At 35.9% G+C, this 19005-nt stretch overlaps 1 protein-coding gene across 2 annotated transcripts; it reads right to left on the reverse strand.

Annotated features, from left to right (window-relative positions):
• Positions 1-5762: 5762 nt before the first annotated feature.
• On the reverse strand, positions 5763-18580 carry LOC6048915 (transcription factor 25). 2 transcript variants are annotated; one of them, XM_038259797.1, is made up of 5 exons: positions 18104-18580; positions 10356-11782; positions 10141-10293; positions 6129-6555; positions 5763-6063 (listed from the first exon to the last, which is right to left on the reverse strand). In XM_038259797.1, exons 1-4 carry the CDS (start codon positions 18254-18256, stop codon positions 6156-6158), a joined length of 2133 nt encoding a protein of 710 aa, XP_038115725.1. In that variant the 5' UTR covers positions 18257-18580; the 3' UTR covers positions 5763-6063; positions 6129-6155. The 2 variants fall into 2 exon arrangements, with proteins under 2 accessions (XP_038115725.1, XP_038115724.1); XM_038259796.1 differs by having other exon boundaries at positions 5763-6555.
• Positions 18581-19005: the final 425 nt, after the last annotated feature.

Genomic DNA, 19005 nt, shown 5'->3' on the forward strand with positions numbered 1-19005 from the left:
TTTTTTTTTAAATCATTCTACATTTTTAATGAATAATATATATGTGCCAACCAGTTCTCCACATTCTTGACAGTATTATGCGCAGGGTGTTGTAGTTCCCCGTTTCGCCGCTGGCATCAGTTAGGCAGCACAGTTTTGTCCCCCGGTCGGTAAATGAGTGGCAATTGGGTACTAAAGCCCTATGTAAATTTTTATGTACAACGGTAAAAAACACGATTGAAAACCATTTGTGATCACTATTTTTCATTTTAATGCTAATTTTTTTTTTTGACAAGACAACATTTTTTCGATGGATCAACCATAGACTAATTAAAGACTAAACACTCCGAACTAAATTTTCCAAAAAGTATGACTCATAAGCTGTGAACCGCGGGTACTACGTTGAACCGCATCGGCTCGCCCCTTGTATGACAACTCAGCCTGCCAGCGCTGGCTTTTTCGAATCCGTTTTGTGGTGATTTACGCGCGCATCTTGTTTGTTTTTGTTTTGTTTGGCAATCAAGGCAGCAGGCAGCAAATAAATCTGTTCAACAGATCGCCCACGACCTCACCGCCGGATGATTGGAATCATCTCAAATCCGGTCAACTCGGTGTTCCCGATTGCCTGCGACACTCTACTGAAGGTCGGAGTTTTGGACACTAGGTGCATGTTTGGCATATCCACGCTGGAAATTATCCGTGCCAACACGTTAATCGGTGAGGGTGTCGACTTCGACGGGTCAACATTCCGGTCATCGGAGGTCACTTCGGCGAGACCATCATCCCAGTGCATTCCAGAACTTCCCAAGAACAAGATTGCCGCCTTGACGGAACGCATTCAAGTGGTCCTCAAATCCAGGGCCGGTGCCGGAGCCCAATCTGCTCTCACCCTGGCCCAAAGAACAGTCTCGAGAAGAACCTTGGTCTGTCAAGGTGAACGACTACGAACAGGAGCTGCTGAAGAAGGCCATTCCGAAGCTGATGAAAAACATCCAGAAGGGCGAGGAGTTAGACATGAACAAAATAGGTTTAGTTGAAAATATTTGTAACAAATTTATTGAAAATAAATATTCAAGTGCATGATAAAAAGTATCTGCGACGTTATTGCTCGAATTCGGAATGCCAAGTTCAGGGCAAAGAATTTGGCCGTGTGGAGGTTTTTGAAGTTTGTGCAGTACGTCGATGGCGTCTGCAAGGGCTTTCTTGCCTTTCAGGGTGACGATTTCGAGTTGGAAGAGGCCGGTTTTTCCCCGGCGATATCAAACGGAGGCGGCCCGCGTCTTGACTCTAGATACGCCGACTTTGCTTGGCAAACCCGACGGTGTTTACAAGGTCGTTTTCGGAGAGGGTGATGATTAACAGTCAGAAATGATCTCGATCGGAACTTGCTTTTGCTCTCGATTGTGAGGCCCTTGTGTCCGTTTGAACCCCGGAATGGTCTTCAAGCGTAGGCGCTTCCACCTTTCAGCAGACACGCGGAATGTGAATCGCTAGAAATTCGGCCGCCCTCAGGATCTCACTTGGGATCCCCTCCGGACGATGGTTCATCCTAGCAATCACCGTCCTCATCCGGAACTTGTTCTGTTTTAATCAAAACAAAAACACAAACAATAACATTCCGCGAAATGTCATGTAAAAGTCAGAGCTGCCAGTTGATGACATTTCGATCTGTCATTTTTTGACAGTGAACCAGCCGTGTCGAGGGGTCATAAAAAGGTAGAGTCATGGTTCAGATCCCACTGTGTAGTCTTTTATTAGTCTATGGATCAACTATGGTCCCCTTGGAACTAGCTGTCAATTAGGAGCTTTTCTGTCAAGAAGGACCGCGAGGTTAATTTTTCAAAATTGATTTAAAAATCTATTTTAAACTCTTTGTGGTCTTACAAAGGGTCATTGTACTCAGAAAAATAAGCTTTATCGCTGTAAACAATAATATCAACAATCTAAGCTTCATTTTAGGACCCAATTCTATCTTTCTCTATTCTATGCTACTAGACAGCTCGTTCCAAGGGGACCATAGTTGATCCATCGAAAAAATGTTGTCTTGTCAATATTTTTTTTTGCGTTTAAATGAAAAAAAAAATGATCAGAAATGGGTTTTAATCTAGTTTTTAACCGTTGTACATACAAATTTACATAGGGCTTTAGGACCATATTAACCACCCGCTGAGAATTTTGGCTCAAGTCTCGTGTCAATCTGGTTCGAGATCGAGCCTGAATCGAGCGAGGCTCGAGCCAAAATTCTCAGTGAGCAAATTCAAACTAACAATGCAACTCAGTAGGTACTTTTCCCTTGAAAAATATTTCAAGTGGCGCACAGTGATACAGATTGTCGAAAGAAACAGATTAATCGATGCAAAATAAATCGGCACTGGCCAAGGTATGTAGATAAGACAAGGTAAGGCGGGAAATCCCAGCTGTCAAAATAGTTAGCACGAAACTCGGATTTTATATGAAGATTTTCAGAAAAGTGAAAATTTGACCATTTTCCGGGCAAATTGCACCGGATTTTTTTTCTGTAGGGCTGTTAATCATGCCAAACTGAACCGAAAAACGCGTTTATTTGAATTAATTTGTTTGTAAAAAAACTGGGTTTAAAAGCGTATTTCGGTTCAGTTTGGCATGCTTAACAACCCCATAGAAAAAAAAATCCGGCGAAATTTGCTCGGAAAATTGTCGAATTTTCACTTTTCTGAAAATCGCCATATAAAATCCGGGTTTCGTGCTAACTGACTATTTTGACAGCTGGAAAACCCGCCTTACCTTACTAATCTACATACCTTGGGCACTGGCAACGTATATTTTGCGCGTTTGCCAGTCCAGCGCGTTTGGATTTGTTAAACATTAGCCAATCTGTTTCCCTCGACAATCTGTACGCAGCTGCGGCTTTGTTTGCATCAGATTTGCTATCTCTTTCTAGCAGAAGTTTTTTTTTATCATGCGGCTTCTAGCTGGTTTTGCTAGAACTGTGACCGTGGATTTAACATTTGTTTTGTTTAAAAATAGCCAGTTGGATGGTGGACAAAAATATCTTACGTGTTTTCTGACCTACATTTCAAGACTGTGAGAAACCTACAAGAGAGTTCATTTTGTAAGGTGGTGACGAATGACCACATTTCGGTTAAGGCCGCCATAATTCAATAAACAATAAAATTTTGTGAAAAGTTTGGAAAGAATGGAAGAAAGAAGAATCGGTATTGGTAACCACGGGTCCCCCACAGACCGTTATTATAAATAAAAAATTTCCACCCAAACCAATGATTGGACATGGTTCCTGGGACCATTCTACACCTCTGGGCCGAGTTTCAAAATATTTGCCGGCAGAAATTTCGAATACGGTCAGTTTAGTGTTTCGAGTAGAAATTAAGGAAATCACATGTAAAATGCGTAGGAAAAGATCAAAGTTTCAATGTTTTATTTCCAAAACATTACTGGTCATGGTTTTAAATTCTATTAGCATGTAGCAGAATGATATAAAAACGATTAACAGCACTGACTTGCCGGATTAAGCCTAAGTTAAGTGACTTATGGCCTATCTACAATCACTTAGCTTAGAACATCTAAGTAAAGTAGTTACTTAGGAAAGTCTGCAACTTACGTTCGTCATCCACAATCAACTTAGAAAACTTGCTGGGCTGATATACGTTGCTATGCAGTTGTTTGTTTACCTTTGATATGGAAACGTCAACTTACCGTAGATTTTGAAATTTTCCAAACCAAACGTCAGTTTCTAATTTGATTACTTTTCCATTGTAGAAACTCAGATTCATTTCCATTGATTCAAATTCCTAAGCTAAGTGAAATTTTCTAAGCTAAGTGATTGTAGATAGGCCATTAAGTATATTATTTACAAGTTTACACCTTAATATTAAAAAAACCCTACATCAAGGAATTTAAAGTCAAGGTTCACTAGATAGCACAAAAATAACTTAAAATGGGGTGACTTTGAGCCAAGGGGTGACATTGTGCCAAATTTTACGATTTTATAATAGCCAGATAGCTTAACACCAAGTTCGATAAGCTTGAATTGCAAAGTATAATCGTTGCAAATATTGTTCTTAGATTATGTCCTCTGACATAAAAAGTTCAATAAGTACGAAACACTAAAAAAATAGATAAAATAGATAAAGCTTTAGTTTCATAAGCCTTACCGTTTGACCCCGACAAGAGTTTTAGGACACAAGTCACATTGAAAACTTACCTCGCCTATACATACTTGACTATATCGGGTTCGGTGTTAGAGTGTTAAACGTGGTTGCCTCTCACCCCAGTTTGGTTGGTAATGTTGTAGAGCGAACAATTTGATTTGATTTGATATTTAACTGTACTATTTTCATGTTTTCATAAGATATGCCAAGCTTGTTAAAAGATCGATTGTGTTTTTACATTGGGCAGAAGTAGGATTTGTTTTGATGAATACATTATTAGTGAACGTTCTTGATGATCAATAATATGTTTTATTGAATCCTAACTATGAGTGTATCAACATTATTTTATTCAATTATAAAAAGTTATTTTATTTTATTTTTTTTATTTTATGACGATAACTGCAATGTTGAAAAATAATTGGTTGGTTTGAAATATTAATCCTGTGGGAAGTTGTGCCATTAAACTTTTGCTAAGTATAATCATTACTCAGGACCACAAAAATAGATGAGCTAAATGATAGCTGGAGTACTCTCCGGATTTCATTCGTAAGATTGAAATTTGTAAACGTTTTAAAACAAAAAGAACAATTTTATTCTAATTGCTATGTCACAAACTTGCCACGTCACAAAATTTGTTTCCTAATATTTTGATTGATTTATTTAATTTCAGAAGGAATTGATTCAGAACTGAAAAACGTGAGCATAATTTTCAAATTTGGAGGATTCCAGGAGATTTTAAATTTATTTAATTAATTAAATTTTAAATCAACAGGCTTTATTCAAACAGAATAAGCAGATTTGCGTAGCAATATCATCAAATTGCTTTGTGGGAACATAAATAGACCAAATTAATCCGTCTACAAGTAAATAAATTAACACAAAATTCAAGCTTGTCAAAGAAATCTTTATGCATTTATTGGTACAATGTCACCCCTTGGCACAAAGTCACCCCATTTTAAGTTATTTTTGTGCTATCTAGTTTTCCTTGACTTTAAATTTCTTGATGTAGGAGTTTTTTTAATATTAAGGTATAACCTTGTAAATAATATACTTAAGTCACTTAACTTCGGCTTAATCCGGCTAAGTCAGTGCTGTTAATCGTTTTTATATCATTCTGCTACAAGTTAATACAATTTAAAACCATGATCAGTAATGTTTTGGAGTTAAAATATTGAAACTTTGATCTTTTTCTACGCATTTTACATGTGATTTCCCCTTAATTTCTACACGAAACACTAAAACTGACCGTATTCAAAATTTCTGCCGGCAAATATTTTGAAACTCGGCCCAGAGGTGCAGAATGGTCCCAGGAACCATGTCCAATCATTGGTTTGGGTGGATATTTTTTATTTATAATAACGGTCTGTGGGGGACCCGTGGGTAACATTACATGAAAGAAGAAAAACACATGCACTTTTCCCCAAATTGAATTACTTTATCAAAGTGAGTTTAATGTGCAATGGCTGAAAACAGAATTTAAAGCAGTTAAATTTGCTTATTTCATCAGTAAAAGGACAACAAACCAAAGCTTCTGGAATTCAGATTCTGAAATTATTAAATTTTGATTTGTTTGCATGATTTTTCTAAGCGCTGCATTTTGTATTTTTATGAACGTAAGCACTGGTGTGCAGTTTGTTTTTTTTTCGTGCGCCAAGTGCACACAACCTTTGCCGCCGTAATGATTATTACCGTAAACATCTCAACTCAACAATGATATTACATCTATAATATGTAGCTTTTAATATATATTTTACTCCAAAGACAACATCATCAGTACAAAAAAAAATCGCTTGCATTATCAAAATAAGTGAGCAAAAAACGAACCTACGTCCTAAACAAAATTTTGACTTTCTTTTCTTCTCTCGTGTTCTGTAACTGTATCTGTGTGATGATAGTACAAGAATCTTGAAATCACATCTCATTTCGCTCCCGCAGCCTTGGGCAAATAAAACAAAAAAATAAATAAACAAAGAAAAAACAATAAACTCAATCCACACTTACCAGGGCCTCCCCAACGCCCGACCCAGCTTACGTCAGATAATTGTTCTGCTCGTCCTCATCCTCCGACCCGTCGTCGTCGTCCACGTCGGCATCGTTCGGCCGTTCCAGCACTCGAATGTCCGACAAAAAGTCCCGCATCGCATCGACGATCGAGTTGAGCGAGTTGGTGTACGCCTGCAGGCCGGCAATCGCTCCGTCTCCCGCGGCGGCTGCTGCCCCAGCTCCAGCAGCGGCGGCGGCGGCTGCGACTGCCACGGCAGCATTCGCCGGACCTTCACCGGCTTCGCGGTTCCGCTGCTGCTGCAACTGTTGGCCAACTCCTGCTCCTCCCGGTTGCTGAAGGCTGAAGCTGGGCAGGAGTGACTGGAAAAACATCGAGAACGGGGACGCGTTGATCATCGTTCGGGTCGTGGGGCTGATGGCGGGTCTAGAAGTGAAAAGAGAAAAAGATTTTGAGTCAAGGTTGTGGTGGTCAAGTCAAAATTCTAAAATTCTGAAATTACTCAAATTTTAAAAATTATGAATTTCTAAAATTGTTACGTTTTGGAATCCTCAAAATCTAAGGTACTTTCAAATCATACAATTTTCAAATTCTGGAATTCTAAAATTTTAAAGTGTCAAAATTTCATCTATTCCTTAAATTCTGAAATTTAAAAAAATTCTAAAATTCGGAAATTTTGAGAGTCTAAAACTCAAAATTTGTGGGATCCACACAATCTGCAATTATGAAATTCGAACAGGCTGAAAATTTTAAAATCTGGAATTCTCAGATTCTGGAATCCTCAAATTCTAAAAATCTCATATTATGAAAATCTAAAATTTAAAAAATTCTGCAATTCTAAAGTTCTAAACATCTGAAATTTAAAAATTCTTGAAAACTAAATTTCTAAACTTCCGAAATTTTATTGTTCTTGTATTTAAAGATTAAAAAATTCAGGAATCCTCAGAATCTCCAAATAAATAAATAAATAAATCTAAAATTATGAAATTCTAAAATCCTACAATTTAAAAATTCTGGAAGCCTAAAATTTAAATATTCTTGAAATCAAATTTTCTCAAATAAATTTCTTAAATTCTGTAATTTTAAGATTCTCAAATCCTTAAATACAAAAATTCTACAAAAATAAAATTGTTAAGTTCTAAAATATTAAAATTGTAAAAATATTAAATTCAGAAAATCTAAAATTTATAAATTCTGGAATTTTAAAATTCAAAAATTTTGGAATTCTAAATTTTAAATTCTTGAGTTATACAATTTTGGAATCCTAAAAATCTAAGATTCAAAAAATATTAAATTCTTAAATTTAAAACTTGTGAAGTTCTGATGATCAAAAATTCCAAATTCTTGAATTCTAAAATTCTAAAATTCAAATATTCTTGAAATCTAAATTTCTGGAATCCTCAGAGTGTGGGCTTCTAATGATCTTAAATTCCAAAATTCAAAATTTAGAAAATCTTAGATTCCAACATTCAGTAGATCTCTAATTCAAAAAATTATCAAATTTTAAAAATCTTGAATTTTGAGTTTTAAAATTCTAAAAAAACTAAAATTTCAAGATTCTTAAATCGTAAAATTCTGAAATTTTAAAATCTTAAAATAAAAAAAATTTCAAGATTTCTAAAATTCTAAACTTGTGAAGTTCTGATGTGTGTGTGTGTGTGCAACCAACCAAACGGGACCACGCGGCCGCTTCTTACAAATTGAGTTGTTTCCATGTATTTTTAGATCTACATTCTATACATGCAAATAACTCGCATAGGCATTTGGAAGGTGTTAGCTCTGCCGAGCTTCGGTGACCCATTTCTACGCTGGCTAGCCGAGCGCGAGGTACTTCAGCTTTGTCGACAAGCCCCGCCCTGAAGAACGTTTGCACCAATCGGATTCAAACGTTATTTAGAACTTCCGAACCCTTGTCAAATGGACAAGGACCCAGCGCGTATATAGTTGATGGTGGTAACAGTATTCCTAATTCCAATCTTAGCTCACCAAGTCGCGATGGCCTAGTGGTTAGCATTTTTGCTTACCAATTCAAAGGACGGGGGATCGAACCCCGACTCGAGCGACTTTGATTTTTCGTTCATGTTCAGAATTTCAAGATTTATATATCCTATACTTTCTCGTTGGGAGCAGATGGGAATCGAACCCAGGACCATTCGCTTACAAAGCGAACACCGTAACCAGTCAGCAACGACCGCTCCCTAACTTGTGAAGTTCTGATGATCAAAATTCCAAATTCTTGAATTCTAAAATTCTAAAATTCAAATATTCTTGAAATCTAAATTTCTGGAATCCTCAGAGCCTAAACTTCAAAAATTGTTTAATTCTAAAATTCCAGAAATAAAAAAACTAAAGTTCAAAAATTTTTAAATTCAAAATTCATCATAAAATTTAAAAATTCAGGGATTCTAATTATCTCAAATTTTGAAATTCTAAAAATCTGGAATTGTAAAATTAAAAATGCTGGAGTTTTAAAATTCCAACATTCTGAAATTTGAATTTCTAAAATTCTTTAATCATTAAATTTTCAAATTTTAACCCTCTAACGCCCATGGTTACTCCAGAGCACCACTAATTTTTGGACTCAAAATTAAATTTCTCTGTTACCATTTATTTTTTTAACCTGCTTCAACCTGAATTAGTTAATATAGAAAGTTAACTAATAACCATTAAAATTTCGTCCAATTTGGTCAATCCAGTTACGAGTAATGTGGAAAAACGTAAAAAATCTCGATTTTGCTCTGGGCGGGAAGGGTTAAATTCTTGAGTTGTACACTTCTAGAATCCTCAAAATCTAAGATTCTAAAACTATTTAATTTTTAAATTTAAATAGTGTGGGCTTCTAATGATCTTAAATTCCAAAATTCAAAATTTAGAAAATCTTAGATTCCAACATTCAGTAGATCTCTAATTCAAAAATTATCAAATTTTAAAAATCTTGAATTTTGAGTTTTAAAATTCTAAAAAAACTAAAATTTCAAGATTCTTAAATCGTTAAATTCTGAAATTTTAAAATCTTAAAATTAAAAAATTTCAAGATTTCTTAAATTCTAAATTTTTAAAACTATTACTATAAAACTCAAAAAATCCTCAAAATCTAAGATTTTAAGTTATTAAATTATTTTTTTTTTAAATTTTGGACTTCTAACGATCTAAAAATCCAAAATATTAAACAATTCTGAAGTTCTAAAATTCCAAAATAATAAAATTAAGGAGTTCTATTTTTTTTAATTCTGGGTTTTTGGAATTCAATAATTCTAAAATAAAAAGACAAACATTAAAAAAAATATGAATATAATGAATTAAACAATTCTGGAATTTTAATAATCTAAAATTTTTTGACTTCTGAAATTCTAAAATTTTGGAACCCTGGAATTTAAAACTAAAATTTCAAAAACTCAAAAATACTGGGTTTGTTGGAATTCAAAAATTCTAACTTAAAAAATTCTGAAATATGAAAAAACTGGAGTTTTAAAAACTTAAATTAAAAAGATTAACCCTCTCCCCCTTATTCTGGAATTTCGAAATTCTAGCATGTATTTCAAAAGTCTGGAGCTTAAAATTTTAAAATAGTAAAATTCTAAATTAAAATTATAATTTTGAAATTCTGGGACCCTCAATCTACGATTTTTAAACCCTGTGGAAATCTAATGTTCTGGAATCCTGAATATCTTAAATTAAAGTATAATGAAATTTTAAAATTCTTAAATTCTTGAATTCAAAAATTCTGAAGTTTTAAAATTTCAAATAAAAATAATCAAAAATTTAAAAAAAATTAAATTCACAAATTTAAAGATTCGTGAATTCTAAAAATATTCTAAAATTCTGAAATTGTAACCGTAGTAAAATTCTCAAATTTTGGGTTACTGGAATTTAAAAATTATTGAATTTTAAAATTCATAACTTCTGGAATTCTAATAATCTAAAATTGTAGAATTCAAAAATTAGTTCTAAATTCTAAATATGAAATTCTAAAATTCTTGAATTATAAAGTTCTAAAATTCTAAACAGTACCTAGTGTAAATGTTGATCGAGTCCAGCGGCGGCAGCGGGTCGTACATCAACACCGGTTCCGTCTCCTTCTTGATGAACTGGGCCAGCGGGACCTTCTCCTTAAAGTCGGACAGTACGATGTGTCGCAGGATGGCGCGTGGCGGGTTCATGTACCTAAATTTGAACAGAATCACATTGTAATGACGTCCAGAATACCATACAGCTCAACCACCTACCTCTGATTCCGCTTGGCGGTATATTCCGCAACAATGTCATCCTTGGCATCGACCCGATCCAGCACGGCCGTAACGTTCCGCTCGAGCCACGGCAGTATCTCCGCGTCGCGCCAGACCAGCTTCGACCGGCAGACGTACATCGAGGTGAGCTGTTGCAGCGCAACGGTGGCCTTGTCGTACGTGGCCGGTCCAAAGTACGAGTGTCCGATGACGCGCGGGTCCGGCTGAATGGACAGCTCGTCCAGCAGCATCCGCAGCACGGCCGGGAACATGAGCAGTGCGTACTGCAGGGCCCGGTCAGCCGCGTCCGTCCGCTTCAGGTGGAAGAGGGCCAACGCGTATGAGTACGCCATGTTGGGGAGTTGGGACAGATTGTTGGTCGCTTCCCACTCGTCGTACAGCTGAACCAGCCATTCGTACTGTTTGGCGCGAATTGCGTAGTAATCGACGATCAGGATGATCGCGAGCGGGTCGCTGACCGGATCGAAGGTAAGAATCAGTTTGGCCACTTCGAGGGCTGTCCGGGAGCAGGCGCGTGATTCCAGATATTGTGAGTGCTTGAAGAGGGTCACGAACAACGCTCGATTCTCCTGCCTACGATAATCCAGCCGACAATTGCCCTGAGTCAGGCTAAACATCGTGTGGAATGAAGACTCCAACGCAAACAACGCATGGTCGATCAGCTCAGATGCCATCGCGTGATCCTCGGACATCTTGCACAGCTCGCTCAGCTGAATCAACGAGTCCACGTGGTACGGATGCTGGTTGATGATCTTGATGATGTTGTCCGAGTCCATACTCTCAACCGCTTGCAAGAACTTTTGCTGAATCAGCCGATACGACGGACTGTGCTCAAAGGCGAAATAAACCGCGTTCTTCTCAACCGTCTTTGCACCACTTCCCCCAAGTGGCTGCTCCGGTGCCTGCACCAAGTTCATGTAGATGCCGGACTTTCCCACCGGTGGCCAGTTGTCCTTCGGGTTGACCAAGTACGTCGACTTGAGAATGCGCGGTGCCCCACGGTTGTTGCGACGTTTGTTCTGCTGATCGGCGACCACCTTACTCCCAAACATGCGCTTCATCTCGTACTGCGGATTCAGATTTTTGTGCTGCACCGAAAGCAGCGACTTGGTCAAAATCCCCGACGTGCCACTGTTCGCCACCGCAGGGCTATTCTCCGACTTTTCGTAGTCACCGAACAGCTTGTCGACCTCCTTGACGGTGCGCGTAAAGTCGTCCTCGGCGTCCGCGTTGTCCTCGCTGCTGCGCCGTGCCGAGCTGGACATGTACTTGCCCGTCTTCTTCTTCTTCTTCTTTTTGCGCCGCTTCGTCTCGGCCAGGTTCGGGTTCTGGTGGGCGTCCCGCTCCGTTTCGTCGTTGTCGTCCTCCTTGACTTCGCTCTCCGACAGGGACTGCTGCTGGTTTAGCTGTTGGAGATTTACACAAAGTTACTAATTTGATTTTAATTTTAATATTTTTTTATTTATCGAGACGCGATTTCTTTCATCACGCCTTTCGTCGTGAATGTTGGTCTCTGCCTAAACCTAGAGGTCCAGGTGCAGGAGTCGTCTACCTTTCGCAATTCGCAATTTTCAGTGTAAGAACGGGCCTTGACCGATCTTAAGCACAAGGTTCCCGACGAGCACGCACTGCCCTTACACCTACATCTCACCCTTGCTCTGAGTCAGTACGAGCAGCACGCTAGAACACGCTTTGAGTGTTCGTGCCAGGCATGCACACCTTCTTTTCCGGGGTTTGATGTAAGTATAAGCGCCTAACCATTTAAAAAGTGCCTATCAATTTTCATTAAAGCAAAAACTGTTTTATTTTTAGTTTGAATTCAAAAACTAATTGTTATTTTATTGTGTATTGTTTTCTCCTGAAATCTTTCCTAGTGTTGAGTCGTGTTTATATGTTGCTATTTCTTTTGTCGCGGTGTTTTGTTACAATTTTTGGTCCTAAGAATGTTATAAAAGTTTACAAAAAGCACAATAGTAATATTTGTGTTAATCCTTTAAACATTCCATAAATTGAGTAAGGGTTCAAACCTCACTTGTTTGAAAAAAAAAAAACGTTACTCAATCCACCTTTAGGTGGTTGGTGCCTTCCTCTCATTTATAGTGATTCCAACCCGCCTAAAGTGTCCACATGTTTATGGATCTCCCCTAACGTTCGCAGCACCTAAAAAGTCCTAATAAAAATAAGTGATGAGTAAAAAACCATACTACCTACAGACTTTTTGTCAAGATTATACAGACACGGCCTTTGAGGAAAATGGCATCCCTCTACACGGCTTTTTCGTGGCGATCAGACCCGATCAGTTGAGGTTATGTGAATTCAGACCATTTTTTTAAACTGCTTGTAATTTCAGATAGGTAAGTCAGATTTTGAAAGTTCTTACTCCACCTAAAAGGTCTTCTCATATATAACATGTGAGGGTTTCATAAAAAAATCACCCTTTTTACCATAATTTTAATTTAAAATGAAACCGTTTTTTTAACATAACTGTTTTAAATACATGATAAAACCGCATGAATTTAAATAGCAACTTAGGGGACGTTAAGAAACCATTCCGGCCAAAATCGGTTGAGCCTGTGCCGAAATATTCCAGTGACATTGATTTGGTACACATGTCTACATACAGCCAAACACACAGACATTTGCTCAGCTGGTGATTCTGAGTCGATATGTACAAATGAAGGTAGGTCTAGGAGGTCTAATTAAAAAGTTCATTTTTCGAGTGATTTTATAGCCTTTCTTCAGTAAGGTGAGGAAGGCAAAAAGGGTGAAGATTGAAAACAATAGACAGTAAAAGAGAATATATTTTATAAAAAAATCAAGAATCAATAGTAAGAGAATGATGATTGTATTTTAAAGAATAAAAATTAGAAGCTGTATGTAGTAGATGTAAAATTAATAAATAGAGATAAAAAACAAGCTTAGATTATAGCTGTGATAATTTATAGGACAGATAAAGAATTATTAAATAAATTCGCAATAAAATCAAAAAAGATTAGACATATGATAAATAGACTTCATATTACTAGTACATTAAGGAAAAGTATATTTTTAAGGAAAAAAAACAAGTTTGTTGTCAATTGGTAAAAAAGAGTGGAAAAGCTTTGAGAGATAAGAAATCAAAAGTTGGTAAAATTAAAATCAAATGATGGATATCAAATAGAAGAATCCGCGAAGAAGTGAGAATCAGTAGAGCTAAATAAAAAAGTAATAATTGATTGAAGAGAAGAGAAACCCTGTTGTGCGATGTTTCAGGTACATCCACAGCAGTTGACTCAACATACTGCGAATCAAAACAATACCGTCTACAATCACAAATTACTTCCCTTTCCCACATTGTCGCGCCCCTTTCTTTTAGCCGTCTCGACTCTGACCCGCGGTGGTCAAAGGTTTACGATCCGTTTCCACAGGCCACCAGCTAGGTCATCATGAAAACCAAGCCAACGTGGAGGTAAGCAAATAGGACACTCGCAAGGAACCAGAGCTATACTGTTCTGATCAAGATAATTCGGATGATCTAACAGAACTACGGATGTAGTTAGTTGCGCTCCTTCCAGGATGTTCCTTACATGGACATCAACCGAAGAGCACGTAACAAGATCAGTGCCATTGCATGCTCTTAGGTATCAATCCTTAGGTAGTGAATTTATTACTTTTTTCAGTGTTAAACATATTTTAACCTGATAAAAGATATATAACCCAACAAACTATTTGTTCTTAAAAACTTTCAAAAGCCACATTTGTTTTGAGTTGAATAAATCACTGATAAATATTTGTTTAAAGATAATTTTTTTATCTAAAATTGTTTTTGAACAGACTAAATATGCGTGTTAAAATAATAGGTAAATTTAATAAGCAAATAATAAATCGTACCTGTAACGGTGCTACAAATTTGTATTCTTATATGAACCAAAATATTAGGTTAGAAATCATAATTCTTGCATTGCTATATTTCTTTAATTCTTAAATTCTCGAATTCTTAAATGCCACCATCCTGAATAAAGAAAAAAATACACATTTTTTAGTCACACGTAGAAAAATAAGACATATTTGAATCAACAAAACGTTTTGTTGATTTGAAAATCAAGATTTTTGTTGAATCAAAGCTAAATGTTAAAGCAGCTTTTTCAAAACAACAAAATACTTTTGTGGAATTGAAAAAATAATGGTTTGTTTCAACGCAATTTTGTTGTTGATTATATTCAACCAAAATTTTGTTGATTCAAACCTCGTACAGGCTGATTCTACAAAACATTTTTCTGCGTGCATTTTTTAGGTTAGAATTTCATATTTAGAGGATTTAGAGATTCAAAATTTTGTCGAGGTCTTCGGATAATAGAGTACAAATTGTTTATATTTGATTTACAAAATTTTTAAATTTTACTTTTTGAAATTATAATTTCTTTGAATTTTTCGACTGTTAAGAATTTTGAATGTTCTGAACTATTAAATATTCAAACTTATGATTTTTTTAATTTATAATTTAAAATTTTTGAATCTATTTCGAAGGTTATTTTTGCATTTTTTTTCCTTCTCTGTCCAATTCGTTCTCCTTAGTACCAGTAAACTCTCTCCCCATTTCAAACAAATCAGCTGTTGAAAGGTAGTCCATATCTCAACTCAGGATAACAACTGAACCAATGTTATTGTTACAGCAAACCAATAAAATGAAAGAAATGATTTTTTGTATTTTTGAGGTCCCAAACCATTAAATTTTCAACATTATTTTTTATTTTGAATTTCTAAAATTATTATTTTTTATTTTAAACATTTTGAATTATATATTTTTAAGTTGTTTGATTTTTTATGCTTTGAATTTGTGATTTATTGATTTGTTTTTACTTTTATGATATACATATTTGCATTTTAAATTGCATTATTAGTTTGTGATTCATTTATTTATTTAAAAAAAATAATTTTGCTGAGCCACCGTTGTTCTTCCATTTGACATCCAGTCATAATTTATTAATGTTATCCTGAATGAAAAATCATTCAAATGTTCTGCTATTAAAACATTATTTATGATCCCTTCTATATTAAAACTTTGTTTTTGCAATTCCGCTGTAAAACTGTCAACTTTTCCTGTCCTTCTGGAGAAACGAAACGGCCTACTTTTCCCTACCAAAAATAACAGAAAGGAAAATTAATACCTTTCAATACCAGTGCTGAAAAGTTCTACTTTTCAGCACTGAAATGGGTGCTGAAAAGTTGAACTTTGTAGCACTATTATCGAAAAGTAACATTTTTAAATATTTTTTTGTTTTGAACGGTGAATTTACAAAACACATGAATGTTTGACATAAAATTCCATTCAAGAAGAGTTTTTCAGAATTGCAAAAAAAGTTGTAAGCAACTCGTTGCAAAACTTGATTTTATCAGCACTCGTCGTATTTATCCAACTCGGTAAACCTCGTTGGATAAATGTACGACTCGTGCTGAAAAAATCTTCTTTTTGCAACTTGTTGCATAAACTACTATTGTCATTTTTTATTTATATTTGTTAAAAGTTGTTAAACATACTTGCTACTTGAATTTCTCAATTTGTTTACCTAAAGTAAAAGTTTTGTATTGTTTCTAATGTATAATTTCTACCTAAGCATAACTAATTTGTAGTTACTTAATAAATGGAACGTTGAGGTGCCAAAAAAAATGCCCCCGTTAACTTAACTTTTTTAATAACTATTTTTGTCAACCCTTTTTTATAATTCGCAATAATTAAAAAAAACTTCAATACCAAATTTGAGTAAATCCACTCAAATGTGTACAATATTGCAGAAAAAGTACTGGAACGCGCTACCCAGGCAAAAGTTTTGCCGCTTCTCTCCTTGCAGAACTTCTGCAAAAGAGAGCTGAAGAGAGCGAGCTGAAAAGTACGGGAACGTGCTGCAAAAAAGTGACTTATGCTGAAGCGTCAGAAATTCTGCAATTCTGCAAGTACGGGAATAGACCTAGTATACTAGGTCTATTCCCGTACTTGCAGAATTGCAGAATTTCTGCAGCTTCTGCAGAATTCTGCAGCCAGCATAAGTCACTTTTTTGCAGCACGTTCCCGTACTTTTCAACTCGTTCTCTTCATCTCTCTCTTTTGCAGAAGTTTTGCAAGGAGAGAAGCGGCAAAATTTTGCCTGGGTAGCGTTCCAGTACTTTTTCTGCAACATTGTACACAGTTGAGTGGATTTACTCAAACTGGGTATTATTTTTTTAATTATTTCAAAATAAAAAAAATTATCAAGGGCTCAAAAATTGTTATACACGTAAATTAAGCAATCTGGAAATTAAGAAATCCATAATTAAAAATATTTAAACATTAATATTTCCACATCAAGAAACTTTTAAAAAAGTATTAAATCAGATATTTGAGAAATTTAAAATGCAAGAAGAATTTAAAAATTTAAGAATTTAAAAATTTAAGAATTTAAGAATTTAAGAATTTAAGAATTTAAGAATTTAAGAATTTAAGAATTTAAGAATTTAAGAATTTAAGAATTTAAGAATTTAAGAATTTAAGAATTTAAGAATTTAAGAATTTAAGAATTTAAGAATTTAAGAATTTAAGAATTTAAGAATTTAAGAATTTAAGAATTTAAGAATTTAAGAATTTAAGAATTTAAGAATTTAAGAATTTAAGAATTTAAGAATTTAAGAATTTAAGAATTTTAATTTCAACAAAATATTTTTTTGGTTCATATAAGAATACCAATTGGTAGCACCGTTAAAGGTATAAATAATTATTTGCCAATTAAATTTACCTGTTTTAACACACACATTTAGTATATTCCGAGGTATATTCAAAAACAATTGAAGATCAAAAATTATTCCTAAACAAATTTCTATTTGAAATTATGAAACTCAAAAGAAATGTGTCTTTTAAAAGTTTTTTAAAATCAATTTGTTTTTATAGTACAATTTTTGTTGGGGTACTAGCCGTGCTATAATACTATGGCTTAAGTTACCAATTTTTTTTATCAGGTCAAAATATTAACACTGAAAAAATCGCTATATCATTTACATAAATGAACTAAGCCTGAAATCGTTAACATAAAAAAAAATCGGTCTCAATAAAACCAGACATAAAAAACTACCCCAAAATCATTTATTATTACAACTTATAATAAAATGCTTAATTTCACCCAACTTGCAGATTTTATGTAAGCGTGTAGTCAACATCCATCATACCAAATTGCAGTAACTTTTCAACAAGAAAGAGAAGAGAGAGCTTGCAGAAAAGTACGGGAACGGTTTTACTGCAACTTCTACCTCTCTCACTGCAGAAGTTCTGCCTGAGAGAAAAGTTACTTTTGTTGCAGAAAAGTACGGGAACGCTCTGCTGCCGTTTTTGTGCAGAATTGCAGAATTCTGCAGTACGGGAATAGACCTATTATTTTATAACTTTTAGCAATTAGCTTTGTGTGAAAGGAAGATTGGTAAAAAAGTTTCTCTTCCGAGTCATTTAATATTATGCCCACAGTGCGGAAAGAAAAAAAAAAGTAACGAGAGCTCACACCCTGCAAATTTGATCAATCAAAACGCAGATGAATCTGTTGCAGTTTTGTATTTTTTAATCAATATCTCTAATCTTTTGATTGATAGCCGATTATGCTCGAGGTATTCCATGACGTCAAATTATAATAATAAATCAATTAGCTTTCCTGCCCATTTCGCAACATTATAATCAATAGTTTTATCTCAACCCCCTAATTGATCTCCGAAAAAAAGAGCAAAACACTCACCAAATCGAACCGATTGTTGAACTTCTTCCGGGTGGTGCTGCCGATGCTGTTGGTGTCGTAATCCGCGTCGGCCCCGTCGGACACCTCGTCGATGGGTTCCTTAATTTCCAGCTCATTGCCGGACTGCAGCTTCCGCAAAATCCGATAGGACATCTTGCCGTCGTCGTCGTTTCCTCCAGCAGGTTTACGTTTCGTGCCCGTCGTAGACGCAATTAAATCGTACTTTTCACCTGTGCGGGTTCGATAATCCGGGGGAGCCCGTTTTTATTCCTTCCGCGGAAGGGGTTTTCTAGTGACACGCGAAACAAAAACAAGCAACTTTTTTTTCTTTCTCCATTCGCCAGGGTGCACAGCCAGCAGCGAGAAGCGAATGCCCTTTTGGACAGAGCGCCACGGCAGAGAGGAAAAACACGCAGTTGCAAAAATCCTCCGGCGCTCCTACACTCGCGCCACCACCACCCCCTTTTGTCATCGGGAAAGCAAAATGTTGACAGTTTGAGGGAAAGTGACAGTTGTGCGGACACTGAAATAAAAGTGTCGGTTCATGTTTCTAGATGGAGGTGGATTCCGATTGTTGGACCGAAGCAAAGATAGGATTAAGAAGATGGGCAACTTCCAACCAGGGTTGCGAATGAGCGAGCGCTCACGGAAGGCTTGCTCGCTCCAGCTGGAGCGTGAGTTTTTATCAGGTAGCTCGTGCTCACTCACGCTCACCGGAGCGTTTTGCGCTCACGTGAGCTGGTGAGCCAAAGTAGGTAGTTGTTTTTTCCTGTTGAAGCATATGCCTGTTTGAAACGAAGTTTCTAGAACTATCTCAGCACAGGCAGCAAAACCAAACAAGAAAGTGGTCGAACAAACAAAAGTAGGCAATGAAATGGATCCGATCAGCGAACCGAAATTTA

This window comes from Culex quinquefasciatus, chromosome 3 (assembly GCF_015732765.1).
Source record: "Culex quinquefasciatus strain JHB chromosome 3, VPISU_Cqui_1.0_pri_paternal, whole genome shotgun sequence".
In the NCBI taxonomy this organism is placed as follows: Eukaryota; Metazoa; Arthropoda; class Insecta; order Diptera; family Culicidae; genus Culex; species Culex quinquefasciatus.

Bases quoted from the DNA above. Each gene is read 5' to 3' on its own strand.
- LOC6048915 (XM_038259797.1), bottom strand. From the start codon at position 18,256: ATGTCCTATCGGATTTTGCGGAAGCTGCAGTCCGGCAATGAGCTGGAA. The intron at 10,294-10,355 runs GTAGGTGGTTGA...GTTCAAATTTAG, and splicing joins ACCGCCAAGCGGAATCAGAG to GTACATGAACCCGCCACGCG. The intron at 6,556-10,140 runs GTACTGTTTAGA...TTTCACTTCTAG, and splicing joins TCGATCAACATTTACACTAG to ACCCGCCATCAGCCCCACGA.